The sequence below is a fragment of the Engystomops pustulosus genome, chromosome 2 (genome assembly GCF_040894005.1).
Source record: "Engystomops pustulosus chromosome 2, aEngPut4.maternal, whole genome shotgun sequence".
NCBI lineage: Eukaryota > Metazoa > Chordata > Amphibia > Anura > Leptodactylidae > Engystomops > Engystomops pustulosus.
This window is the reverse complement of record NC_092412.1, coordinates 34,344,096-34,369,533: the sequence shown is the minus strand read 5'-3', so window position 1 is coordinate 34,369,533 and position 25,438 is coordinate 34,344,096. Positions and strand designations below refer to the sequence as shown.

The 25,438-nt window shown below is 42.5% G+C and overlaps 1 protein-coding gene across 7 annotated transcripts in view; it reads right to left on the bottom strand.

The window, feature by feature from the left end:
• GRIA4 (glutamate ionotropic receptor AMPA type subunit 4) overlaps positions 1-25,438 on the bottom strand; it is a 238,241-nt gene that overhangs the window by 143,970 nt on the left and 68,833 nt on the right. For all 7 annotated transcript variants that reach the window (XR_011853022.1, XM_072134211.1, XM_072134212.1 and 4 more), the window contains exon 3: positions 13,351-13,590. Coding sequence is in view for 6 of the 7 variants with exons in the window: in XM_072134211.1 (XP_071990312.1) it covers positions 13,351-13,590 (240 nt within the window). In the remaining variant the exon portion in view is untranslated. The remainder of the gene's footprint in view (positions 1-13,350; positions 13,591-25,438) is intronic.

Here is a 25,438-nt window from a genome sequence, read left to right as displayed (position 1 = left end):
TGCCCACTGCCTCGGTTGAAAAGTTCAGCGAAAAGATCTTCGAGTTGACCTTGAATATCTTGATTGTTCTTCTACTGTTATAAACCATTGACATTTTTATCCCTATTTGTTGATGGATCGTTCTGGTGCCACATTGTTCTTTTGTTATTTACTTTTCCTTTCATATAATTCTCTGCATTGTACGTGGTGAGACATTATAGAAAATACAATACTAACCAGCGAAGGCAAATCATCTTAATAGATTTGGCTCTGTTCACACTACCATTGTAGCCCTCTGATGGTCTTCACTGACTTATAATGGGGGTCTGACAGGTTCTCTTACGGTTTCTGCAGTTTTAGCCTGCCCTTTTGTCAAAACTGTCAAAGAATGATCCCAGTGGAACCTCATATGAAAGTGCCAAGAGAATCTACAATGTTTGGAGGAATCAGCTGAAGATCTTTTGTGCATTGGTATGTCCTGAATCAGACCCCACCTCTATGTTCCATCATTTACTTTCCCATTTAGATTATGAGCCCTCATGGGCAGGGTCCAATTTACACTTGTGCTGGATCAGTCTAGTTGAGTGTTTTGTACTTATTAATGATTGTTTTCTGTTGGTGAACAAACTTTTTAATATATGTAATGCATGTAATTAATACTGCTCCATAAATGAAAAAATATAAAAATAATAGGGGGAAAGGGACCTGACATGGTGGATTTCAAAATGCCAATAATTCTTTATTGTCATATGAACTACTACTATTTCCCTCCCCATAATGATAAAGCATGAGCCAATGCCAGTCTGATGTTGACTTATCCACAATGGGCAGAAATGAAAAGCTGTCAGTTGGTCAGTTGTTTTATTTGGCCAATTTTGGATTCCTAAAGTGTCAATTAAACTAATATGAAATGGAGGCCACAAATTATGCAAATAATCTTGCTTGAAGACTGTTAATAGCGCCCCTTGTTTTTTTTTTCAGTTTTTTCTATTTTTTTCGTTGGATGCCACAGCCCACCTGCTGATCATCTTTTAGTCCTTCATCACACAATTTTTTTTATAAATTCATCTGTCTCTTCTAGGACAAAATATACCTCCCCTTCACTAATAAAAAGTGTCTATAAAGAGTGTCACTCCATCTCTGGTGTACCTGTCATGTCTGTCCATTACATAGATAACACACTGATACCAGTGGAACTGTGTGATGCCTCTTTTCTCCTGCGGAGGTACTGCAGGGAATTCTACACCTTCTATTTAATTACCCCAACAATTACAGCCGACTGCTGTAGGCTATAGTGTATAGCACTCAATGGTCCCAGATCCAGCAGGACAGTCCCTGATTTTGGACTCTGTCCTGCTGTTCCAAGTGACAGGAGGTATGTCCCACAACATCAACTTCTCCAGACACCAACAGAGTTGAATACAGCGATAATCTAGTGATAATACAGAGAGCTGAGGGTTCTCTGCTACCTCTCTTCTCTGTACCTCTGCTGCTGCTGTGTACAGCAGAGCCCAGCAGGCACAATGATATGATATCATCCCGTCTTCCGAGCAGCACACAGCAGCAGGGGAGAAGAGAGCTGCTGTTGAGAAATGGGGAGAGGTGAGTAACTGTGTATATTATTTTTATTAGCACAATACAAGGGGAAGCTGCTGGGGCCAGAATATGAGGATGATTACAATGTGACATGGAGCTGGGGGGCCACAATGATTGGAGGAGATAGCCTACTCTAAGGTAAGAATTATAAAGGAAGGGGGTGGAGTAAGAGGGACAAAAGGTGTTGCTTAGGGCAAAAAAAATTCTGTAGGAGTGCCACATATTTTGTCCCTCTTTCTCTAATACAAAAGTTGGTAGGTATGCATGGAGACGTGATCTGCAACACATTCCACACTACTCGAAATAGAATTGCTACTGACAGTTCAGGACCAATCCAAAATTTACAGCATTAAAAGTCAAAAATAAAAAATCTCACTGCAGTTCACAGTTTCCACACACACTTCCCGTCTTGTTCCTCCAAACGATCAAAGAATTTTCATATACTACATGAGTAGGATACCTTCTCCAAAAGTCAGCCACCATTCAGACACAAACACTATCCTTTATCCTCTAGAAACCTCAAGTGTCCTCCTTTTGGGCTTTCTGTATAGAGGATGTTCACACAAACAAAGTGTAGCCTGTTTCACCAAAAGATCCAGTAGCTTTATTAAAATATAATCACAATAAAAAAGTTAAAATGTATAAACAGGGCCGTCATGAAGGAGGGCGGGGGTTTGTGGGACTGTGTTCAGGGGCCCTAAGGAGGAGAAGGGGTCCCTAGTCACAAAAAAACCTCCTTCCTTCCCAGGTGCAGGGGGAGGGGCAGAGGGCGCATAAAATGTGCCAGTCGGTGGGCTCCAGACTTCCTAGTGGCAGCACTGTGTATAAAATCCACAAGGACCCAGTGTTTTGCCTAGACGGCTTCTTCCGTGGCATGATTGACGTCACTCCTATCACAGCATTTATTACTAATCACAACTTTATTAGAAAATATGCAAACAATAAAATTTTATATCTAATATATAAATTCCCATCTGACAATATTTTATACTTCATTCACTTTCATTTTATATATATTCGTATATTACCATTGAAGGGGTTGTCTGAGACTTATTATAAAAACAAAAGGTGGCCGAGAGGGGCCGCTTAATAAAATATAGATGTAATTACCTTCCGGTGCCCTCCGGGTATACCGCACTGCTGTTGCTCCGATGCGCTACATGTAAACAAACACCCCTAGCCCCCCCCCCCCCCGTCCCTATTCACAGCATTGTACATGCGGGAAGGATGGTTGCAGCCGGAAGCTGAGTCCAGCACTGCTCCTGCCGCCATGTTTGTTTACATAGCGCACGGGCCGGCGCGACAGTAGCACAGGACACCCGGAGGGTGCTGGAAGGTAAGTATATCTTTATTTTGTTAAGCAACCCCCTCCCAGCCACCTTTTGTTTTTTTAATAAGTCTCAGAAAACCCCTTTAATATTCTCCATGATCCCGCCAAGACATTTAAAAAGTCAATCACATTCTCTCTTTCTTTCTGCCTTTGTTTCGAAAATTTCAAAATAATTTCATTATGTTAGAAAACTCCTATAAATGCAAATGGATAAGGAATGGCCTATTATCCCAGGCTTTATTACCAGTGGGCATATAATATTACTATATACCATAGCGACAGTCATTGGGTTATAGTATGTGGTGATAAAACCCACTATTTTGTGAGTCTGCCTTGTAACTTCTGTGCCCATTTGTCCAGCTGCTGTTCAACGATGTTAAATGACGAACAAAAAGTGTTACCATCTGCTATATAGCTGACACGTAACCTTTCGGAAAATACTCTTACACATAAATCATTCTAGATAAAGAAGTGCTGAATTGTATTCCTGAGGTGCTTGCAGATTTGTTCCCAAAAGACTAGGGAGATGCAAAGCCGGCAAAACTTCCGCTCTCCGTGCTGTAAATGCTATGAATGCAGAGCTTAGGAAAATATTCATTAATCAGATGTATTATCCTTTCATGCTCCTCGGCTGAGGTGATGCCAATCATGTCCTATGCTAATAAAGATTTATTATGATGCAAAAAAAAAATGCTGCTGGATTGTGTCTAGTGACCATGGCAATAGTTTGCCAGCCCGATCCAACAATCAACACAAAATCCCATTGTCATTCATTTCCTAGGCTGTGCACAGCGGTTTAGAGAGAATGTGCAGGTTTTAATGCAAAATTCTCTGCTGATTAATTATATATATATATATATATATATATATATATATATATATATATATGTATATATATATATATATATATGTATTTGTGTATGTATTGTCAGTGAATTCTTTGGAGACAGAGCTCCAAATCCCTTGCATAGGCATAGAATTAAAAAATACTATCCGTATTACTTGAGAGAAAACACTAGGAGGAGCTTTAAAGCTTGCTGTATGCAAAATGCTCCTTAGCTCCCTCTAGTGGTGGAATCTTTTTTGACACATTGTCAATTTCTACCATGTTTCTGTGCATCCTTTGGGGTGGTCACACTTGTTTTTGTTTTCTTCTCACAACTGAAATGGGACTTGCAGCTATCAGGCATGGTGTTATCCTATAGGTACCTATCAGCAAGGCCTGATTTAGTTATATGCGGCTTTCACAGGCTACTCGGATGTCTACTAGGATATTGACAAGGGAAGGTCAACAATCATGGGTATACACACATGGGGGGCTATAACATTCTTTTCTCTTTCTTTTACGTCTTTTTGCAACTTTTTAGGGCACATTGGTGGATTTGCACCTTCTTTTTTTTACACCTGCCAAGTAAAGTTTGTTATGACCATGTTTTCCAGGGTTGTGTCTGATTTATCTTTGGAATGCAGATGTTGATATTTTATAAAGTCACACATTTTTGTACCATTTGTATCATTAAACTGTAATTATAATGGATAATAAAATATGGATTGGCGCACTTTTTTGGAAAAAACTAGTGAGTATTTCTAGTGTCACTAGTATCTAATAATGGTGACCTGCACCCAAACTACCAAGTGGCTACCACAAAGGGACCACGTTAAAAAACATAAACATATAATTCAGATACCTGCCACAATAAAGTATACAAGGAACACCGATAAGTCGCATAAAGTTACAGTAAACTGCATGAGGCTCCAATCTTACAGTGCCAAAGTCACTCACCATACTATACTTGAATAGTAGATATGCATAAAAAGCCTGTCTACTGCTGTGTATCAATGCAGGACCAAATGTGCATTGGTGTCAGTGAGATATGGTACCTGTTTTTTGTGGTTATGGCTGTTCGGCCAATTTGCAGTAAACTGTGCACGTCTCTGGTGGTGAAGGTCCGGTAATTCCTGAATACAGCTTCGTTAAATTGCTGGGTTTGAAGAGGTGGTTCACTGGTGTCCGAGTCGAAACCCGTGGAGGAAAGCCCCGGCCGGTGGCTATACCTCTACACACAGCTTCGGATGATCTTCGTGTGGTGACGCCACCAAACTATGGTAAGTCCACAGTTTGGACACAGTTTCCTACGCGTTTCGGAGGATTCTTCCTCCTTCGTCAGGGAATCCTGTTACTGTGGGTTGATCATGATTTTATAGCCCGGAACCATGTGCGTGAACCATGTATGAATGTATTATGTATTAATGTAATACAATGTATTTCTCATTGTTATTATGAGTAGATAGCAGTAATGATGAACAATACTTAATTAAACTTTTAAAACTTAATTATTCTTCATTCTATAAATCTAAAAGTGATTTTCATGGCCTATTATAAAAATATATAATGAAGAATATATCATTAAAACGCTTCTGCTTAAAATTCGGTGTATATGGCATAATACAGGCGGTCCCCTACTTAAGGACACCCGACTTACAGACAACCCATAGTTTCAGACAGACCCCCCTAACCTCTGGTGAAGCTTTCTGAATGCTTTACTATAGTCCCAGATTGCAATAATCAGCTGTAAGGTGTCTGTAATGAAGCTTTATCGATAATCCTTGTTCCCATTACAGCAAAAAATGTTTAAACTTCAATTGTCACTGGAGCCAAAAAATTTTTTGTCCGGATCTACAATGATAAAATATACAGTTTCGACTTATATACAAATTCAACTTAAGAACAAGCCTCCGGACCCTATCTTGTACGTAACCCGGGGACTGCCTGTATCGACCAATATACACGTTTTTGAATAAAAAAAATAAATACACTAAATGTTTCTGTTACATAAAACCAAACAGTTCTATTTCTTGATTGAGGCCAATGTGTCAAGTAAAAATATCCACTTGCTCTCTGCACGTGACATCTGAGCAATGTAATTGCCCCCTCTCCAACTGTGATGGATCTTTTCTATTGCAAAAAAATTGTGATCCAGAAAAACGTCCTTGGTGGAATTTTTTATAATGTTTAGACAAAGGATGCTCCTCTAATACTCTCCTGACTCACCTACATTCAGTCAGGAGAGTATTAATTTCCTAGATCTAACTATTTATATTGAGAATCAAACCATCAAAACGAAAACGTTCTCTAAACCCACTGATAGCAATAGTTTAATTCTGAAAACTAGTTGCCATCTGCCAATTTGGCTAGACAATATACCCAAAAGTCAATTCCTGTATGGTGAATGACTTTGGCACTGTAAGATTGGAGCCTCATGCAGTTTACTGTAACTTTATGCGACTTATCGGTGTTCCTTGTATACTTTTTTGTGGCGCAGGTATCTGAATTATATGTTTATGTAATTATAATGGCATAGAGACCACAGCAATAAGCAACACAAACCAACTATAGCAAAAAAAGAAATTTGTAAGAGGACGGGAAGTCCAGCATCCAAAAGTACATACAAAAAGCTGTTAAGGCATAGCCAAAATTTTAATCTTCATGTTTAAAAAAAATCTACTTGGTGAACGGAGACATTGGGGCAGATTTACTTACCCGGTGTCCATTCGCGATCCAGCTCTGCGCTGGATTCGGGTCCGGACGGGATTTATTAAGGTAGTTCCTCTGCCATCCACCAGGTGCGCTGAAGAGCATCGGAACGCACTGGAGTTCACCGAGCCAGGCTGAGTGAAGGGAAGTGCAAGCTCCGCGACAGATTTTGCACCAAAATCACGGGGCAATTCAGGGGAAATCGACGCAAATCGGAAATATTCGGGTAACGCGTCGGGAAAACGCGAATCGAGCCCTTAGTAAATGACCCCCATTGACACAAAAAACAACAAACAAAAAGTAAAAAAAAAAGTTACAACCCCACTATACACCTCTCCAACAGCAGAGCCCCATCAGTAACACTACAGTACCATCAGTTGTGTTGTCAGACTAAAAAAATCCACAATTCGTTTATCCCCAGGATGATTAAACATTATAACCAGCAAGTATGCATAAAAAGAGCTAAATGAACCGATTGAAAACAACATTGTTTTTTTTTATATAAGGACCCCCCACCTAAAGCACCATCCCATGATGTGTATTATTAGTAAAGAACGTGATATGCATTTGATTATATGTTTTTATGTGATAAGAACTGATATTTATGCTCAAAGTTGCACAAAACTACTTTCCGAAGGAATAAATAAAGTTTTATTGTATTGTAGTAGTGGCGCTGATACTACTGTGTGAGCAATCTATACCAGGTGCCCTCTCTGTGATACAGGAAGTCTGATGGAGCACTATCTGTTGTAATCAAGAAGCACAGTATGGCCATACTTATCAGGTAGAAAGAGGGCATCTATTTATTTACGAAATATAAAAAGATTATCCATAAAATATATGTTCCCCTAAACTCTACTCAGCATACAAAAACCAAGCATTCCATTAAATTAAGAAAACAAAAGTACGCGCATAAAACCTTTAAGCGCATCTGTCACCAGGAATGTCATTTGTACTGTTGATGGTGACAGGTTCCTGTAGCCTATGCTATGCTGATTTTTTTTTAAAAAAAGCCTTTGTCAGCATTCTGAATTATTTCAGTATTTTATATAAGTTTAATTCACATTACCTGGCTCCCTGCCAGCAGCATGTGGTGAGTCCCAGGGTAAGGGGCAGCTGTGTCTGTGTCTGTCTTCTCTCCTCCGCTGTCATGCAGCTACCTCCAAATTTTATGTCATGTGCATTGAGAAGGGAGGGGAGGGAGGAGGATGTTGTGGAGGAGAGAAAGAGTACATAAGGAGACATAGGCACACACAGGCTACATACCCTTTTCCCAGGACTCACCACACACTGCTGGCAGGGAGCCAGGTAATATGAAATAAACTTATCTAAAGTACTGAAATGATTCAGAATGCTGACTAAGGCATTTTTAAAGTCAGCATAACATCGGCTATTGGAACCTGTCCCCAGCTAAAATGACATTCCTGGTGACAGTTTCCCTTTAAATGGAACATCTCAACTTGATTTCTTTCCCTAAACCACCAATAGTAGACTGCATTACAAACCACATGAGGCAACAATCTCAACAATGTTCTTATAATGCCTGAAAATTGCCAAAATACCCCCTAACTTCAAATCATTAGGGGAATTTGGATGATTAGGGCAAAAGAGTGGAGAAATAGAGGAAGAGGTCTTCATATCTCAACCTTGACCCTGACTGTGATCTGTCAGCCCTAGTCCAGTTGTTGTGATGTGCTTAGCACAGTTGAGGGACATATGTCACAATAAAAGGGTAAGTCAAGGACGGTGGGGCCCTGTGTAATATGCAGCCCCCATAGAAGACTCTATGCAGCTGTAATGCGCTGTGTGCATGAGTCATAATGCAGAGTCTAACTGTAAGCGGAGTCATTTTTACTTTATTACTTTTTTATTGCTGTTTTAATAAAACGTACATTTTATTAGTGTATATATCCATTTCCAATCTGCGCACATTAGATTCATTGAGTGGACGAGCCGCTCGGCATTCAATTAAACAGAGCGTTTTTCCATGAGTAATGCGTACTATAGATAGGCAGCATAACAATCACGATTCAGACGTAAAATATTTCAGCTATAAAAACTTACTGTGCGTGATCATCGATCTTACAGATGGGTGCAATTCAATATATGGATAAAGCAGAGCTGAAGTTGTCATTGTCATTTAATTTACGACAAGTTTCTGTTCTATGGAAGCACATTGAGCAGGTATCGTGAGGAGAGTCACCTAAACTGGTACTAATTGGGCAAAATTTATCAAAATTGTGCAGGATAAATTTGGTTCCAAATTGCTAAGATTGTTAGGCAAAGTTTTTTTTTCCCCTATGCCAGATAAATTGTGATCCCTACTTTTTTAAGGGTTACAGTATGGGGCGCATTTACTTATACTTACTTAGAAGATCGTGCGCCCGATATCCTGCATGTGTCGCTTCCCCGCTCAGGTCTGCAGGAGTTCACCTTCTTCTTCCTGGTGCATGTAAGTGCATTGTCGTGCGACACAATTTGAAAGTTAAATCCCGCGCTCAGTCCGAATCAGTCGGATAGTCAGACGGCACACCGCCCGATTTCTGTCGGATGGAAGCCAGCGCCAAAATCTGATCGCGTTCGACACAATCCCCTGCTAAAGACCTGTCACAGCCGTGCAAAACCCAAAAACATCAGAAAATCCCATGAAAGTGTGTCCGCGGACCCTTAGTAAATAAGCCCCTATATCTCTAAGATTGGCATGGCTGTGAGATTTGTGGGGATTTGAACTCTTGGACTCCAACTTATCGTGTTAAAAATGGGGCCTATTGTGTTGGAATGAGTTGAACAATTGGTAGCCAGTCATGTCAGTCAGTATCAGGGTCGGACTGGCCCACAGAATCTTCTGGTGGGATAAGGTTCTTTCACATTGTTATGGGTCCCCAATATACAGCAAAAGGCAAAACCCTTTTCGAATCCGGACACAATAGGTCCCAATAGACACCTCTGGCGACCCAGCAATGGTACTGTGCCACATACATGCTCTATCTTTCCCAATGTCTACGGCCATGTGGTGCTATTTCCTATGGATAGGGGAGAAGTGAGCAGAGCTACGGCCAGGCGATCACACGCCCCGTAAGTTTGTCTGAATGTAACCTAAGCCTGGTTTTTTTGGACATGCGGCTAGCAGTGGCCAGCACACCTCCTTATTTACTTCTATGCACACAACAGTATGTCAGTGTGCTGGGTTTACAACCCTTCATCCTGGCGGTAGATGTCCTTTAAACATTGAATAAATTTAAAGGGCTTCTCCATATGGTTCATATAAAACCCATAGGTGGAGTATTATATCTGTTGGGGTCCAACACCCGCCATCAGCTGTTCATGGCTGCCACTGTCAGCCTAACTAACATAGAATAGTGAGCACAACATTACTTTCTGTGTAGTGGCCAAGCCACGGTGCTGCAGCTTGACTGCTTTTTATGACCTCCACTAATCTGATGAACTCTCCCATGGGTACCTCCTCAATATTACTAAACCCGAAAATTTAATTTTATTAAATGGTACATTCAGCACGGCTACACATGGCTCAATGAAGGTGGAATGGTGCAAATCCATGACAAATCCTCAAGCATTGTGGTCCATTAAAAGGAATATTGGGGGTCATTTACTAAGGACCCGATTCGCGTTTTCCCGACGTGTTACCCGAATATTTCCGATTTGCGCCGATTTCCACTGAATTGCCCCGGGATTTTGGCGCATGCGATCGGATTGTGGCGCATCCCGATGGATTCGGAAAAAACGCCGTATTTTAAAAAAAATGTGTCGCGGAGCTTGCACTTACCTTCACTAGGAATAGGCCGGTGAACTTGAGTGCGATCCAATGCTCTTCTGCACAACAGCGCCACCTGGTGGATGTCGGAAGAACTGCCTTAATGAATCCTGGCCGGACCCGAATCCACCGCAAAGAACGCGCCGCTGGATTGCGAATGGACCGGGTAAGTAAATCTGCCCCATTGTCTGCTCCCGAATCATGTAAAAACATATGGCCTTGTGGAAGTGTCCTGCATCATAAATATGTCTTTCTATAGACTTCACTGTTTTGAGACATTTTTACTATGTGTATATATATATATATATATATATATATATATATATAAATTAGTATTTTAGTGCACAATGGGTGTGGCCACAATGTCCGGTGTAGCCTCTTTTGCCAAGTTTCAGGTGGAACAGGGCACTCTCAATCATGATTAATTGGGAATTGCTTGGTGGTGCAAGTGGACGTGGAAAGGTGCAGTGGTATTTGTGGCCACACTCATGATGCCCCCAAATACTCATTTGCATATGAATAAAATAGAAGATTTCTCTGAATTCATACCATAGAGTTTTTCAAGAAAGACCTGCTTATGTTACAAGGTTGTTAGTTAAGTTTATAGAGAAGCTATCGGAGTCCCTTTAAATCTGACATGTATTTCCCGAGCACATAATTAACATTTGGCAATCTGCATTTACATCTTCCATTGTACATGAATGTGGTGGCGGAAACTAAATTCCCATTCTTCCGATGTTGCCTGTTGTTTAGTTTGACATGAATTTTGCATAATCCACCCAGAAATCTGTGCCAAATCCTATGTATATGAACAGATCCCTTAATATTGTCTCCAACCGCCGGCAGCCAGGCTTCTGCCATTACAAGGCATTATTTGGAATCAACCTCCAAGACATAATCGGAACACGTTACAGACGTAGTAATCGCCCATCTCCAGAGACTTCTCAGATTCATACACACAAACACAACATGGATCCCAGAAAATCAAAGGGATAACGGAAGAATAGGAGCAATTTGTGGGGTTATTAGGAGGGAATTTCCCCGGGGTAGTAATGACCCTTCTGCTCTCATAGACAACACTCAATCTAATGTTCCTGCTCCGTATTACAGCCAGGATCCTTGTAGCTCTTTATAAGGAGCCAATATTCCTATAATTCAATGTTACTTCAGTGAATTACAAAATGCGGTTTAAACTGCTTCCCTATAATTATTGATCTGAAAAAAACACGTATCCGGCTTCATTGCTCGCTCTTACGGGGCTTGTCGATGCCGCCAGCAGCTTCATAACCTGCAGATATATCACTAGGGAAAAACTGGTTTTATAGAATCTTCTTCATTAGCAATGTGCCGAGCTGAGAATAAGACTCCGCTCACTGATCTGTTTCCATCAGCTCACAAATCCTATAGTAAAGGGGGGACCCTGCTGTTTATGGGGTTTGTTTAAGCCTCAAAAAGAGAGAATCAAAATTACAAAATTTTGATTATCTAATTAAAAATTGCTTACAATATTGAGGATTAAAGAGGTTTCCATGACAAGCAATTAATGGCTCATCCAAGTGACCACCACCAATACTGCTTCCTTGATCTACTCACAACCAGAAAAATTTGGATCTCTGTAATGGCCATATTGGGGCACATTTACTTAGGGTCCGTCGGACACATTTCCGTCGGGTTTACCGAATATTTGCACTGAATTGCACAGGGGTTTATGGTGCACGCAATCGGATGGTGGTGCATCGGTGCTGTCTTTCATGAGACACAAATTGGGGGCGTGGCCGTCAGACAACCCGACTGATTCGGACAAACCGCAGAATTAAACATTCAAATCGTGTCGCAAGACACGCACTCACATACACCTAGATGAAGATGGTGAACTCCAGCGGACCTGAGCGGGGAAGCGACACATGCAGGAAACTGGACGCATGATCTTAGTGAATCGCGGCAGCTCAAAATCCTCGTCGTAAAACACTCCTCGGGGATCGCGGACGGGTAAGTGGATGTGCCCCAATGTGTCAAAACAAGCGTTATTATATAGTGGTCAGGTTTGGCTCAACCTCTCCGCCGTTAATGCCCGTGAACGGTGCTGGCGGCCCTGCTCAAAATGGAGACTCACAGCATAGCAAGCAGGTTAGTGCTGGCACGTGGGTGTTACTAGTTGGGACTGGGTACGCAAACCTAGACCTCGACAGCTTTTATAAATTTGGGTTTGGCCAAACTTGACTGAATTTGAATTTAAATGGGTCCGCTCATCACTAGTCATAACTTCTATGCATCCCATAAAAGTGAATGAGAGCTTTTAGCGACTAAGTTGTGGAGCCAACTGCTTTGGATTCAGTGCTCTTTGTTGATGACCTACCGAAAACCTAATTGTTACGGGAGCTTGGTGTCAACCAATAATCCATAGATCAACAGTATTTCACCCTTAAAGGGATTTTCACATATTGCATCAAGCCCATTTGTCCACATGTTTCCATAAAAGTCCACATACTTCTGGCCGCATCCTTGAACCTACCAATCTATGTTGGCCAATGGCAGCATATTTTTTAGGCTCTGTGCCTAAACTCATAATGCTGGCATCACAAAAGGGACTTTTCATGACACAAATTCAACACAATATTAAGACAGCATAACAAAACCCTTGACCCTTGACTGGCTGCAATTCACAAGACAACGACCAGGTCATCCAAGCACAGCCGCATGAAACATATCACAATGTCAGACAATATGACAAAATCTCGTTGTCCGGAAAGTCTTCTCATTTCGTGACAACGGGGGAGAGTTATCAGACATTTTTGAGGTTCCCAGGGTGGCATGGTTAAACATTTGGCTATGGTGGTAGAAAATTTTCGAGACTGACATGCACCTTTTTGCTATACCCCTATAAGAGACATGACAAGCCCTCTTTTGATATGTGACACCCCCTTTTGTGATGTAGGTCACAAACTACTGACCGCACTGGCTACGTTACCCTGGTCAGGATATAATAATATTCCAATAAGCTCACAGAGTGTGCTCATCTCTTCCTGGACATTGGGAGGTCCCCACTTTTTGGGGGGACCCGGTCAGAATTACAAGTACTCTTATAAATCACTTATGGCATATTCCGATAATATAATAATATAGTAAAACGCTACTTACCTCTGTCGGTGTCATATAGAAATACATAGTGATTCCAGCCATAGTGATCCAGCAAACTTAATAGAGCTCCTCGTAATGACGGCCTCAGCTGGAGGACAAACTGGCTTTCTCCCTCGGTTGGGAAGCTGGGAGTGATGAGGGAGATGTGCAAAGCACTGCAGAATGAGGTCAGGGTGTGTACTGATCTCTTGTCGTACAGTCCAAAGATGGCAAACACTCCTCTGGAATACTGGGAGCAGACTGCAAGGAAGAAGACATGGAAAGAGATCAGATAATGGCGACAAATACACCAAACCCATTATAACACATGAGCTTTACCGACACTGGTGCGAGGGAAGATTGAGGAGTTATCTATAATAAAAATAATAATAATTTTCTATTTATATAGCGCACACAGATTACGCAGCGCTGCACAGAGTTTGCTAAATCAGTCCCTGTCCCCAATGGGGCTCACAATCTAATCAACCTACCAGTATGTTTTCATAATGTGGGAGGAAACTGGAAGACCTGGAGGAAACCCAGGCAAACACGGAGAGAAAATACAAACTCTTTGCAGATGTTGACCTAGGTGGGACTCAAAACCAGGACACCAGCACTGCAAGGCAGAAGTGCTACTCACTCAGCCACCGTGCTATAGCAACCAAGGAGATCCCTGGTCTTATTTTTCAGAAACTTTTCAAATATTTAAAGTTTTTTTTTTTTTTACTTTGGGTCCCATAAACCAGCTGCACGTCCTTAAACTTCAGAGTCCCAAACCTGATAACAGCAATCATCAATCCACGTGAAGTGGGCAGCTCCATTGTGCTCAATGATAGACTGGACTAAAAGTTTCAGGTCCCAAACGCCAACAGCATAAGAACATGTCCCAAATATTGTGACGCAGTCCCTGTCCCTGTAAACTAGCAGCCCCCTCAGGTAGGGTATGGAATTTCCATTCTAGAATGTGAAATCCCACCAATTTACCTATTAAAAATCTCCTCTGAAGTCATGTGAATATGAGAAGAGAAAAGTCATATTTTACCTGAGAAGAGTTAAGTTTAGCGGCTGCCGGGGAAAATTCATTTCAGCCTCCCCCTATCTTTTGCTTTATAGTACCTAGTAATATGGTGTGATATTAAAGTAAGGACCCACAGACAGTTAAAGAACTAAGCAGGAATTGGATTTTTATTTTCAGCTTCCATTTACAACTATGGGGCTTATTTACTAAGGGTTCGAATCGCGCACTTTCGTCGGGTTTCCCGAATATTTCCGATTTGCATCGAATTGCCCCGGGATTTTGGCGCACGCGATCGGATTTTGGTGCATCGGCGCCGGATTTCACGTAACAGAAATGGGGGGGTGTGGCCGCCGGACAACCCGACGGATTCGAAATAAACCGCAAGATTTAAAAAAGAATTTGTCGCAAGAACAGCACTCACATGCACCAGGACGAAGAAAGTGAACTTCGGCGGACCTCGGCGCAGAAGCGACGCCTGGTGGATATCGGGCGCACGACCTTAGTGAATCCCGGCAGACCCAAATCAGCGTCGGACAACGCGCCGCGGGATCACGACTGGACCGGGTAAGTAAAAATGCCCCCAATGTCTTTACCTGCCTGTATCTCCGGTTCTGATGCAACATAATGGATGAGATTGTTATCTTTAATATGACACCAGCATGCTTCTAGGTACTACAGAACTGAAGATTGAGGAGTCTCAAATGACCTTCTCCCTGTAAACTCTAAAAGTGGCTCATCTCAGTTAAAAAGTGACTCTTCTCAGCAAATTTGCATATGACTTTGGAGGTAATTTTGAGAGATTTCTTAGAAAAGAAGGATTTCTTTGAAGAATATTTCATACCCTACCTAAGGGAGCTGGTAGTTTAATGGGGTAAAAGTTGGTGACAGTTCTCTTTAAGAGTGGAAACATCTGTTTGGGACCAGAATGAGTACTGGTTATATTATATATTATGTACAAATATAAAACATTTACATTATATTTGATTTAGAAATGGGGTTACATTGCATGTGTATGGAGGCGTTCCCTTACAATGCACCAAAAATGTAGATGATTCCACTTTATAAATGTTACAAAGAAATGTAAATTATTTACTAACAATAAGAAAAAAAACAACACAATAAACTCTACTGCTTCTATATTCCGTCTATTACTGTATGTGCGAACTGTGGTAAGTGATATATACGGTTGCGATGTAGCACGCTGGCGTAACGTTACATGATTCCAGCTGCCAGCATCGCGCTGCAGGTGCGACTGTGACTTCTTGCCGCATTTTATAATCTTTCGAGTCATAAAACATGAAAGTCTTAGATAACCACCAGCTGAGATGTAAATGCCAGCCTCTACCCATGGCAGGAATACATTTGTGGAACGTATTCCAATTAAACACAACCTCCATTAATTATTGCTATTAATACAATGAAATATTTCAGCACAGTTTGTACTTGAAATCCCAAATTACTACACCTGACACATTAAAATAATTAAATATAGCCACACAGCTCTTAAAGGACCTTAGGATCAGATTGATGGAAGTCACCAGTCAGGACCCCCAATGATCAGCTAATTATGTGTTTAGCAGTGGAATAAATTAATCTATGATGATGGTAGAAGCGCCTCTCCTCTAGGTGTATAGAATGTCCCCTGTCTATGGTGATGGTAGCACCACCTCTCCTCTAGGTGTAGAGGATGCCCCATGTCTATGGTGATGGTAGAACCTCCTCTTCTCTAGGTGTAGAGGACGCCCCCTGTCTATGGTGATGGTAGACCCTCCTCTCCTCTAGGTGTATAGAATGTCCCCTGTCTATGGTGATGGTAGAAACGCCTCTCCTCTAAATGTATAGAATGTCCCCTGTCTATGGTGATGGTAGAACCACCTCTCCTCTAGGTGTAGAGGATGCCCCATGTCTATGGTGATGGTAGAACCACCTCTCCTCTAGATGTAGAGGATTCCCCCTGTCTATAGTGATGGTAGAAGCGCCTCTCCTCTAGGTGTATAGGATGTCCCCTGTCTATGGTGATGGTAGAAGCACCTCTCCTCTAGGTGTAGAGGATGCCCCCTGTCTATGGTGATGGTAGAACCACCTCTCCTCTAGGTGTAGAGGATGCCCCATGTCTATGGTGATGGTAGAACCACCTCTCCTCTAGGTGTAGAGGATGCCCCATGTCTATGGTGATGGTAGAACCTCCTCTCCTCTAGGTGTATAGAATGTCCCCTGTCTATGGTGATGGTAGAACCACCTCTCCTCTAGGTGTAGAGGATGCCCCATGTCTATGGTGATGGTAGAACCTCCTCTCCTCTAGGTGTATAGAATGTCCCCTGTCTATGGTGATGGTAGAACCACCTCTCCTCTAGGTGTAGAGGATGCCCCATGTCTATGGTGATGGTAGAACCACCTCTCCTCTAGATGTAGAGGATTCCCCCTGTCTATAGTGATGGTAGAAGCGCCTCTCCTCTAGGTGTATAGGATGTCCCCTGTCTATGGTGATGGTAGAAGCACCTCTCCTCTAGGTGTAGAGGATGCCCCCTGTCTATGGTGATGGTAGAATCTCCTCTCCTCTAGGTGTAGTGGATGCCCCCTGCCTATGGTGATGGTAGAACCACCTGTCCTCTAGGTGTAGAGGATGCCCCATGTCTATGGTGATGGTAGAACCTCCTCTCCTCTAGGTGTAGAGGAAGCCCCCTGTCTATGGTGATGGTAGAACCACCTCTCCTCTAGGTGTAGAGGATGCCCCCTGTCTATGGCGATGGTAGAACCACCTCTCCTCTAGGTGTATAGTATGCCCTCTGTCTATGGTGATGGTAGAACCACCTCTCCTCTAGGTGTAGAGGATGCCCCCTGTCTATGGTGATGGTAGAACCACCTCTCCTCTAGGTGTATAGTATGCCCTCTGTCTATGGTGATGGTAGAACCACCTCTCCTCTAGGTGTAGAGGATGTTCCCTGTCTATGGTGATGGTAGAACCACCTCTCCTCTAGGTGTAGTGGATGCCCCCTGTCTATGGTGATGGTAGAACCACCTCTCCTCTAGGTGTAGAGGATGCCCCCTGTCTATGGTGATGGTAGAACCACCTGTCCTCTAGGTGTAGAGGATACCCTATGTCTATGGTGATGGTAGAACCTCCTCTCCTCTAGGTGTAGAGGAAGCCCCCTGTCTATGGTGATGGTAGAACCACCTCTCCTCTAGGTGTAGAGGATGCCCCCTGTCTATGGTGATGGTAGAACCTCCTCTCTTCTAGGTGTAGAGGATGCCCCCTCTCTATGCTGATGGTAGAACCACCTCTCCTCTAAGTGTAGAGGATGCCCCTGTCTATGGTGATAGTAGACCCTCCTCTCCTCTCGGTGTAGAGGATGCTCCCTGTTTATGGCGATGGTAGAATCTCCTCTCCTCTAGGTGTAGAGGATGTCCCCTGTCTATGGTGATGGTAGAATCTCCTCTCCTCTAGGTGTAGAGGATGTCCCCTGTCTATGGTGATGGTAGAACCTCCTCTCCTCTAGGTGTATAGGATGTCCCCTGTCTATGGTGATGGTAGAACCTCCTCTCCTCTAGGTGTAGAGGATGCCCCCTGTCTATGGTGATGGTAGAACCGCCTCTCCTCTAGGTGTAGAGGATGCCCCCTGTCTATGTTAATGGTAGAATCGCCTCTCCTCTAGGTGTAGAGGATGCCTCCTGTCTATGGTGATGGTAGAACCACCTCTCCTCTCGGTGTAGAGGATGCCCCTGTCTATAGTGATGGTATAACCTCCTCTCTTCTAGATGTAGAGGATGCCCCCTGTCTATGGTGATGGTAGAAGCTCCTCTCCTCTAGGTGTAGAGGATGCCCTTGTCTATGGTGATGGTAGAACCACCTCTCCTCTAGGTGTAGAGGATGCCCCTGTCTGTGATGATGGTAGAACCTCCTCTCCTCTAGGTGTAGAGGATGCCCCTGTCTATGGTGATGGTAGAACCACCTCTCCTCTAGGTGTAGAGGATGCCCCTGTCTATGGTGATGGTTGAACCACCTCTCCTCTAGGTGTAGAGGATGCCCCCTGTCTATGGTGATGGTAGAGAAAGTCATCTTGTCCTTGCCACAGACAAAGGAGAAAAGGTGGTCTATTCTATGAGAATCGAATTTTTGTTATTAAATCTATCTATCTATCTATCTATCTATCTATCTATCTATCTATCTATCTATCTATCCATCTAACTATCTCTCCTGCTCACATACTGTAGCTCCCACAATATGGTAAATATGTGTTGCACTTTGCCATTGGTCTCAATTTAACAAGGAGAATCGGGGAAATATTCCATTGCTTTTGTAGTCTTGTTGGTTTTGATAAATAATTCCTTATAAGATCCATCTAAAAATATTGAAGACTTTCAAGGAATCTTCTGTGCACTTTATCTTGCTGCTGCCTAGAAATCTTCTGACATCTGCTACCTACCTCCACATTACTGAATGGCGCTTATCTGTCAAGTGTCCCCTCTGACAGTGAGTTGGAAATGACTAAAAATGTCTCGCTGTCTCCTTCTTTTCCGGAGGAACAGAGTGAACAGCAGGTGTGCTTTCTGCTGGGTGTGGGGGATATGTCAGTTTAAGGCTGTAATTTATTTATGCCATGTACATCCTGCAGGGGAACCGTTTAGGCATTTGTCAGGTTGTCTTTGAATAAAAATCACCTTTTTATCTATAAAACAAAGATAATTTTCTTCTACATTTTCCGGTGTATGTTATTGTGTAACATAAGGACCTCCTGGGCTCTTACAGTCAGTAACAGGCGCCGCTCACACCTTATACAACCTCATCCCTCATAACACTTCCATGGTTATGCTCAACCTCTTGGTTTTCTAGATCTCTGCTTGAGGTCCTGCTATAGAAAGCTTCTGTTTACATCCAGCGGACAGAAATCTGACCATAGTCACCCAGGTGCTCGGGCTCGTTATAACACCCACATCTGATTACTGTCTATGACATAATGAGCAGTGCACCTGTGTGACTATGGTTAGATTTCTGTCCACTGGAAGTAAACGCAAAAGCTTTCTATAGAATGACAGCAAGCAGAGATCTACAAAACCATGGAATTGATACAGAAAGTAGTGGAAAGTTGTATAACTTTTTATAATACAAACAATAACATTAATTTGCTGAAATTGGAACACTCCTTTAAGGGGTTTTCTTTATTAGGATGTGCAGGCACATCTTTATTTTGAGAGACACACCAATAAGTTCTTTACCTTTGCCAACAATTCCCCAAAATATCCTCTTCTTCAAAGGGGTTTTTACAAGATTGCAGATCCAGGGCAGAGTTACAGGCAAATATAAAATGTTCTTATTCTTTTCCAGACTTTTCCCAGCTGGGCACAAAGGTTCAAGAGTCATGGGACTGGTGATGTAGACCAAGTGGCCAAAGGAGGTCCCAGAACCCCTGATACTTTTGACCTGGCCAGAGAGCAGATAACTTTACTCACCTTCTTCAGTATCATAAGATATGTTCAAGGGAGGATTAAGACTGCCATGGACTCTGGTCTGTATGAATATTATAGCCCCCACAAGTCTGGATATTCACTCCCTACATATAGTTCTAGAATCAAGCTTCATCTTTGGGAGTGGAGGATGTGTCTTTGGTTGACCTTCAGGTCATGTAATGGCTCTTGTGTACATATGTATTGAGAGCAGGAACAGATGTACGAGCATTACATGGGTGAAGGTCCTTCTCAGTATAAAATCTGCTGGGTAGTTTGGGTGACCATGGGCAACCTAGAAGTCTTGGGACCTGGGCTACCACCTATATTATAATCCACTATCGGATATGTTTACCAGGGTCTCTCTCTCAAGAAAACACAACTAATGTTGTGTTGTGCTGCTGAGTGAATCACTAGCCTCATCAATTGTATGTTGTAAATGTACATTTAACCGCTGAGGCCGGTGCTCAGCCACGAGAAATGGTCAACAGAAAAATAGTTGTCTCTTCATCACTTCTGGTCCAGACCTGATGTGGTGGAACAAGAGGACCTTTAGCAGATGAGTAAAGATGTTTTATGAAGCTGATCCGACATTCTTTCTGCTCTTTTAAATAATTGGAATATCCCTTTAAATCGTCTAACAGCCCTGATACTATTAGCAAGATTCTTACATTCTGCCGCCACCTCCTTTCCATATTTCTCCAATCTGCTATATCTGAAACATTACTGTAGACAGCAATAAAACGAGCAGACACCTTCCCTTCACAAGACACGTATCATCACTCTTCTGCTATGAGACATATCTGTCTCTCATATTTTGCCCACGGTTACACCTCAAAGACATTCAGCTTTCCCCGCGACTAACACAGCAAGTGTAATGACTTCTTCTCCTACAAGGCGCCGGGGAAGGAGCCTTTGATGTAGAGAAGCAAGTCAGAAAATGTTGAAAAATGCATTTATGAGATTGGTACATTTTAGTAGCCGTTTTAGGAACATTACAAGATAATTTTTCTAATACAGGTACAATTTTAATTAATTTCATGCTCCCAACTACGGCCACTAGAGGCAGTCAAGAGAACAAATCTATTCGTTAGTTTGATACAAGAAAGGTCATTTACTAAGGGCCCGAATCGCTTTTTCTCACCGGGTTTCGCGATTTGCGCCAAATTGCCCCGGGTTTTTGGTGCACGCGATCAGATTGTGGCGCTTTGGCCTGGACCGGGTAAGTATATCGGCCCCATTGTATCATACTACAGTCCAGGCTGTTGAACTCATAGATCAGTGGTGGCAAACCTACGGCACGGGTGCCAGAGGTGGCTTTCAGTGCCCTTTCTGTGGGCACCCAGGTCCTCGCCCCAACACAGAGTTTGCCAGCTAGGACTCAAGGCTTTCTCCTGTGATCCAATACAGCCCAGGACGCGCCTCGCTCAGTGCTATTTTAAAGCGACATCCTTGGCTGCCATTACTACAGGAGGAGCCAGAAGGTATGGATAGAGATGGATTGTCAATGGAGCTCCTGCTCTGGGTCCCCTCTGCACCCTGGAGGGAAGCTACAATCCAAATTTCTCCATCATCTTTCTATTGTATTGGTGAACTCAGGAGACCAATATGACTAAAACCTGCGATACATCAGGGATCAATAAGTCACTGCTTAAATTGTCATGTTGGAACTTTGCGACATATAAGTGGGTTTTGGTTGTAGCTTGGGCACTCTGTCTCCAAAAGGTTCACCATCACTGTCATAGAGGATTTTCTAGAGTAGATACAATTGTATCCATACTAGACAATATTTTCGAATCTGACGAAGCAGTAAAAATTTCAGGGCCGCTTGCTAAGTGCTATCTGATCATATCTAAAAACAAAGTTGAGGTGTGTGTGACCCCTTCTGCTTTATACATGCCTCTTGCCAATAGAAAAGAACCTAACAATTTTTGCAAAGGACAAAGCGTCACACCAGCAGAAAACAATCAGTAAGGAAACTATCTATCTAATCGCTATCTGCTGTCATGTCAGCTTCTAGTACCAGGGCTGGTTATGTGTGAAGCTGTGACTCCACGATGCATAGCAAACCTGTCTGCAAAAGTAGAGCAAACTCCTTCTTCTCATGATGAACAGGTAAAAATCATTCCATGACTGGCCTCAAAAATTCTTAAAAGGAAGAAAATTTATATCCAAGGTTGAGACTGAAAATGCTCCCATTTGATGTCCACCTTTCTAGAATTTATAGACAAACTAGTGGTTTACAGACGAACCAGTGGTTTGCAATGGTGCAAGGATTAATAAAGCTGGTGGAGGGCACTTGGGCATTAGTACATAGACAAGGACAAAAACAATACAAACAGGTAAAAATAGTCATCAAACTCGGTCACAACAGAAAGCTATGAAGTACAGAGTCACTAGACCAGTGGTTCTCAGCCTGTGGATTGCATACCCTTTGGAAGTTTAATGATCATTTCACAGGGATCGCCTTCGATCATCAGAAATGGTCTTAGAGACAGAGATATTGCTTACCTATCCATCCATTTCTTGACCTATAATTGAATAATCAAATGTATGTGTGTCTTTAAGATGCACATACATTTGATTGGTAAAGCAGCGCTGCATAGTTGCAACTGTTGAAATAATACAAATATTTGGCACCTCAAATGGATTTGAAGAAATCCAGAGAGCTTCACCAGAGGTCACAGTGGGCAGAGGGGTCCGTCTTTAACTATGGGTCATCTGTAAGTCGGGTGTCCTTAAGTAGGGGACTGCCTGTAATCCACATTTGTAGAATAAGATGACTAAGATAGTTAAGTAACTGTGCCCCAATAAAGCACCATGCTGCCAGTACCCTTACTGCTTGCTACTGGGCATTTCTGTGACTGCTGGGGGCATTCCTGTGAATACAGGCTGTTGTGGGGCATCACTGTGACTGCTGGCTAATGGGAGAATTACTCTGACTGATGGCTAATGGGTGCATCACTGTAACTGATGGGGACTAGGGGTACTAATGACTACTGGGTGCATTCCTGTGACAACTGGCTACTGGAAGCATCCCTGTAACTTCTGGCCACTAGGGGAATCTCTGTGACTTATGGCTACTAGGTAAGTTCTTGTGGCTACTAGCTACTAGGGGTATCCCCGTGTTGACTGTATAGAAATTTCTTCACATCATTAAGGGAGTTTGCCCATAAACAAAATCAAGAGTCTTCTAATCTGTCTGTCTTCCTGAATTCCTGGGGCCTTCCCACTGGGCAATTGTCAGAAATCCCAAATATGTCAATAGAGAGAGACAAATTTGTGCAGCTATATGCCTCAGAGCTGAACACTTACGGCACCACCAATTTTAAGAACAGGGATTATATGGCCTATGCTGAAACAGAGAGGTAGTCACTCATGTCCACAGGGTACAGCAATGGATACAGATCACTTTGGTCTTGGCTTCCATGATTAGCATAAAGGGGCACCCTGAATTTCCCCTTAAAAGGATCACTAGTGTAAGATCGTGGTCTGATGGCACCATGGAAATGTAGGGAGAACTGGCCATGCATTGGATTTCAGTGCCCCATTTTGCAGATCGCTGGATGGTTTTAGTGGCTGAGGCCCAAAAGTCCCTTTCATTGCATTACCCTCTTTAAGTGGTTCAGGTGATAGACCCCTCCCATGACACCCTCATTTCTTTCTTCTTTCGCAGTAGTTTACATTTTCGATTCTAAAAATTACAAGAGGCGATCAGCATCAAAACACATCTATAAAAATTTTGAAAACCCCACGGCCCAAAGTTTTATTAGTATAATTCAATCCTTTTATCACGTTATATTAGAAAGCACCAGACAAGCGTTTTATTATGGAGTCATCATAAATCCGCAGAGCGCACGCCACGTTCTCTGCTTAATAACTGGAGCGTCTTTCAGGGAATACAATGAGAAAGTGTCCGCTGGCAGATTTTAATTTGATGATCCCTTTCGGGATTATAGTTCAAGGAGGCCTTCAGTCACTTCATCTAAAATACAAGATAGCTGGCAGGTAATTTTTCCCCAAAAATTAGCATGTCAGGGATTTTTTTTTCTCTTATATATTCAGCATATCTTCCCATAGAAAAATCCTTTAGCACAGCTATCGGAGATGCAGGGAAAGCACCATACAGGACCTTGGTATCTCTGCCACATACGAAGACAACTGGCACAGGGTACACGGGGGTGAGGGGAGGACCATGAATTTCAAGTTACACCAATAACATTTGCTAACCTAAAATATGCTGTTAACATAACATGCCTATAATACAGGCAGTCCCCGGGTTACTTACAAGATAGGTTCCATAGGTTTGTTTTTAAGTTGAATTTGTATGCAAGTCGAAACTGTATATTTTATCATTGTAGATCCGGACCAAAAATTTTTTTTGCCCAAGTGACAATTGCAGTTCCAAAATTTTTTGCTGTAATGGGACCAAGGATTATCAATAAAGCTTCATTACAGACACTTTACAGCTGATCATTGCAGCCTGGGGCTAAAGTAACATCCAGAGAGCTTCACCAGAGGTCACAGGGGCAGAGGGGTCATCTGTAAGTCGAGCGTCCTTAAGTGGGGGACCGCCTGTATTGACATAATGCGCCATTCACTGCATTCACAACTTTATTTGTGTGGATTTCTTATTTTACCGATTCTTTATTAGTAAAATTTGAACAAAATTTTACAGAATTTTGTGCACATTTTTACATAATTCAGTGAAAATTATAACAAAATCAAAACAAAATCCTTTTACACATTTTGTTCGGCTTGATGTACATATTTGTTGGTTTTGGGCCAAAATATTCCACAATATCCATAGTGCGCAGTAAAAAAAAAAATGTGTAGGACAAAAGCAATCAAAATTTGCAACATGAATTTTTACTAGCGATTAACTCATAGACAGATACCAATTTAAAAAAGGCAATTATGTCATACATAGGGTCCACACACCTCTACTGCTCCTGTGGTATCACTCCCGGTCCCCTGTGCATGTCCAAACCTTACAGGAAATAGGAGCCAATGATTGGTTGAGGCAAGTAACAACTATAACCAGTAATTGGCTAAGTGGCCTCCCCTAGTGTTTCCTGTGGACTCAGAGATATAAATTAAGGCTACATTCACACGAACGTATGGGGGACGTTTATACGTCTGACATATATACAGCATATATACATCCCCCATACACTTCTATGGGCTCACGGCCCTGTACGGGAGCGGTACGGTGCAGCACACGTGAGACACCGTACCATTCCGTAGCCCGTAGAAAGATAGGACATGTCCAATCTTTCTATGGAATATGGCGCCGTTCGCTGTTTATACCTATGGAAAGGGGTGGGAGTGAGCAGAGCTCATCCCATGCTCCTCTCTGCAGCGCCGATGTATGCCCGCCGTACTACGGTATGGCGGGCATACATCGTGTGAATGTAGCCTTAGTGAAGTATAGTGGGGACCAGGAGCAACACCACTGAAACAGAGGGGAGATGAAGTACCATTTTATTATGTTATCGACCCCCAGACAACCTCTATTAACCAAATTTTCCTGGAAAACCCCTTTAAAGGTTATATGAGGTCATAAAATGTCTGCATGAAGGGGCCTTAGAGGTCTGAATAAAAATCACCATAAATCACAAACGATATATCCCCAAATCTACATAAATA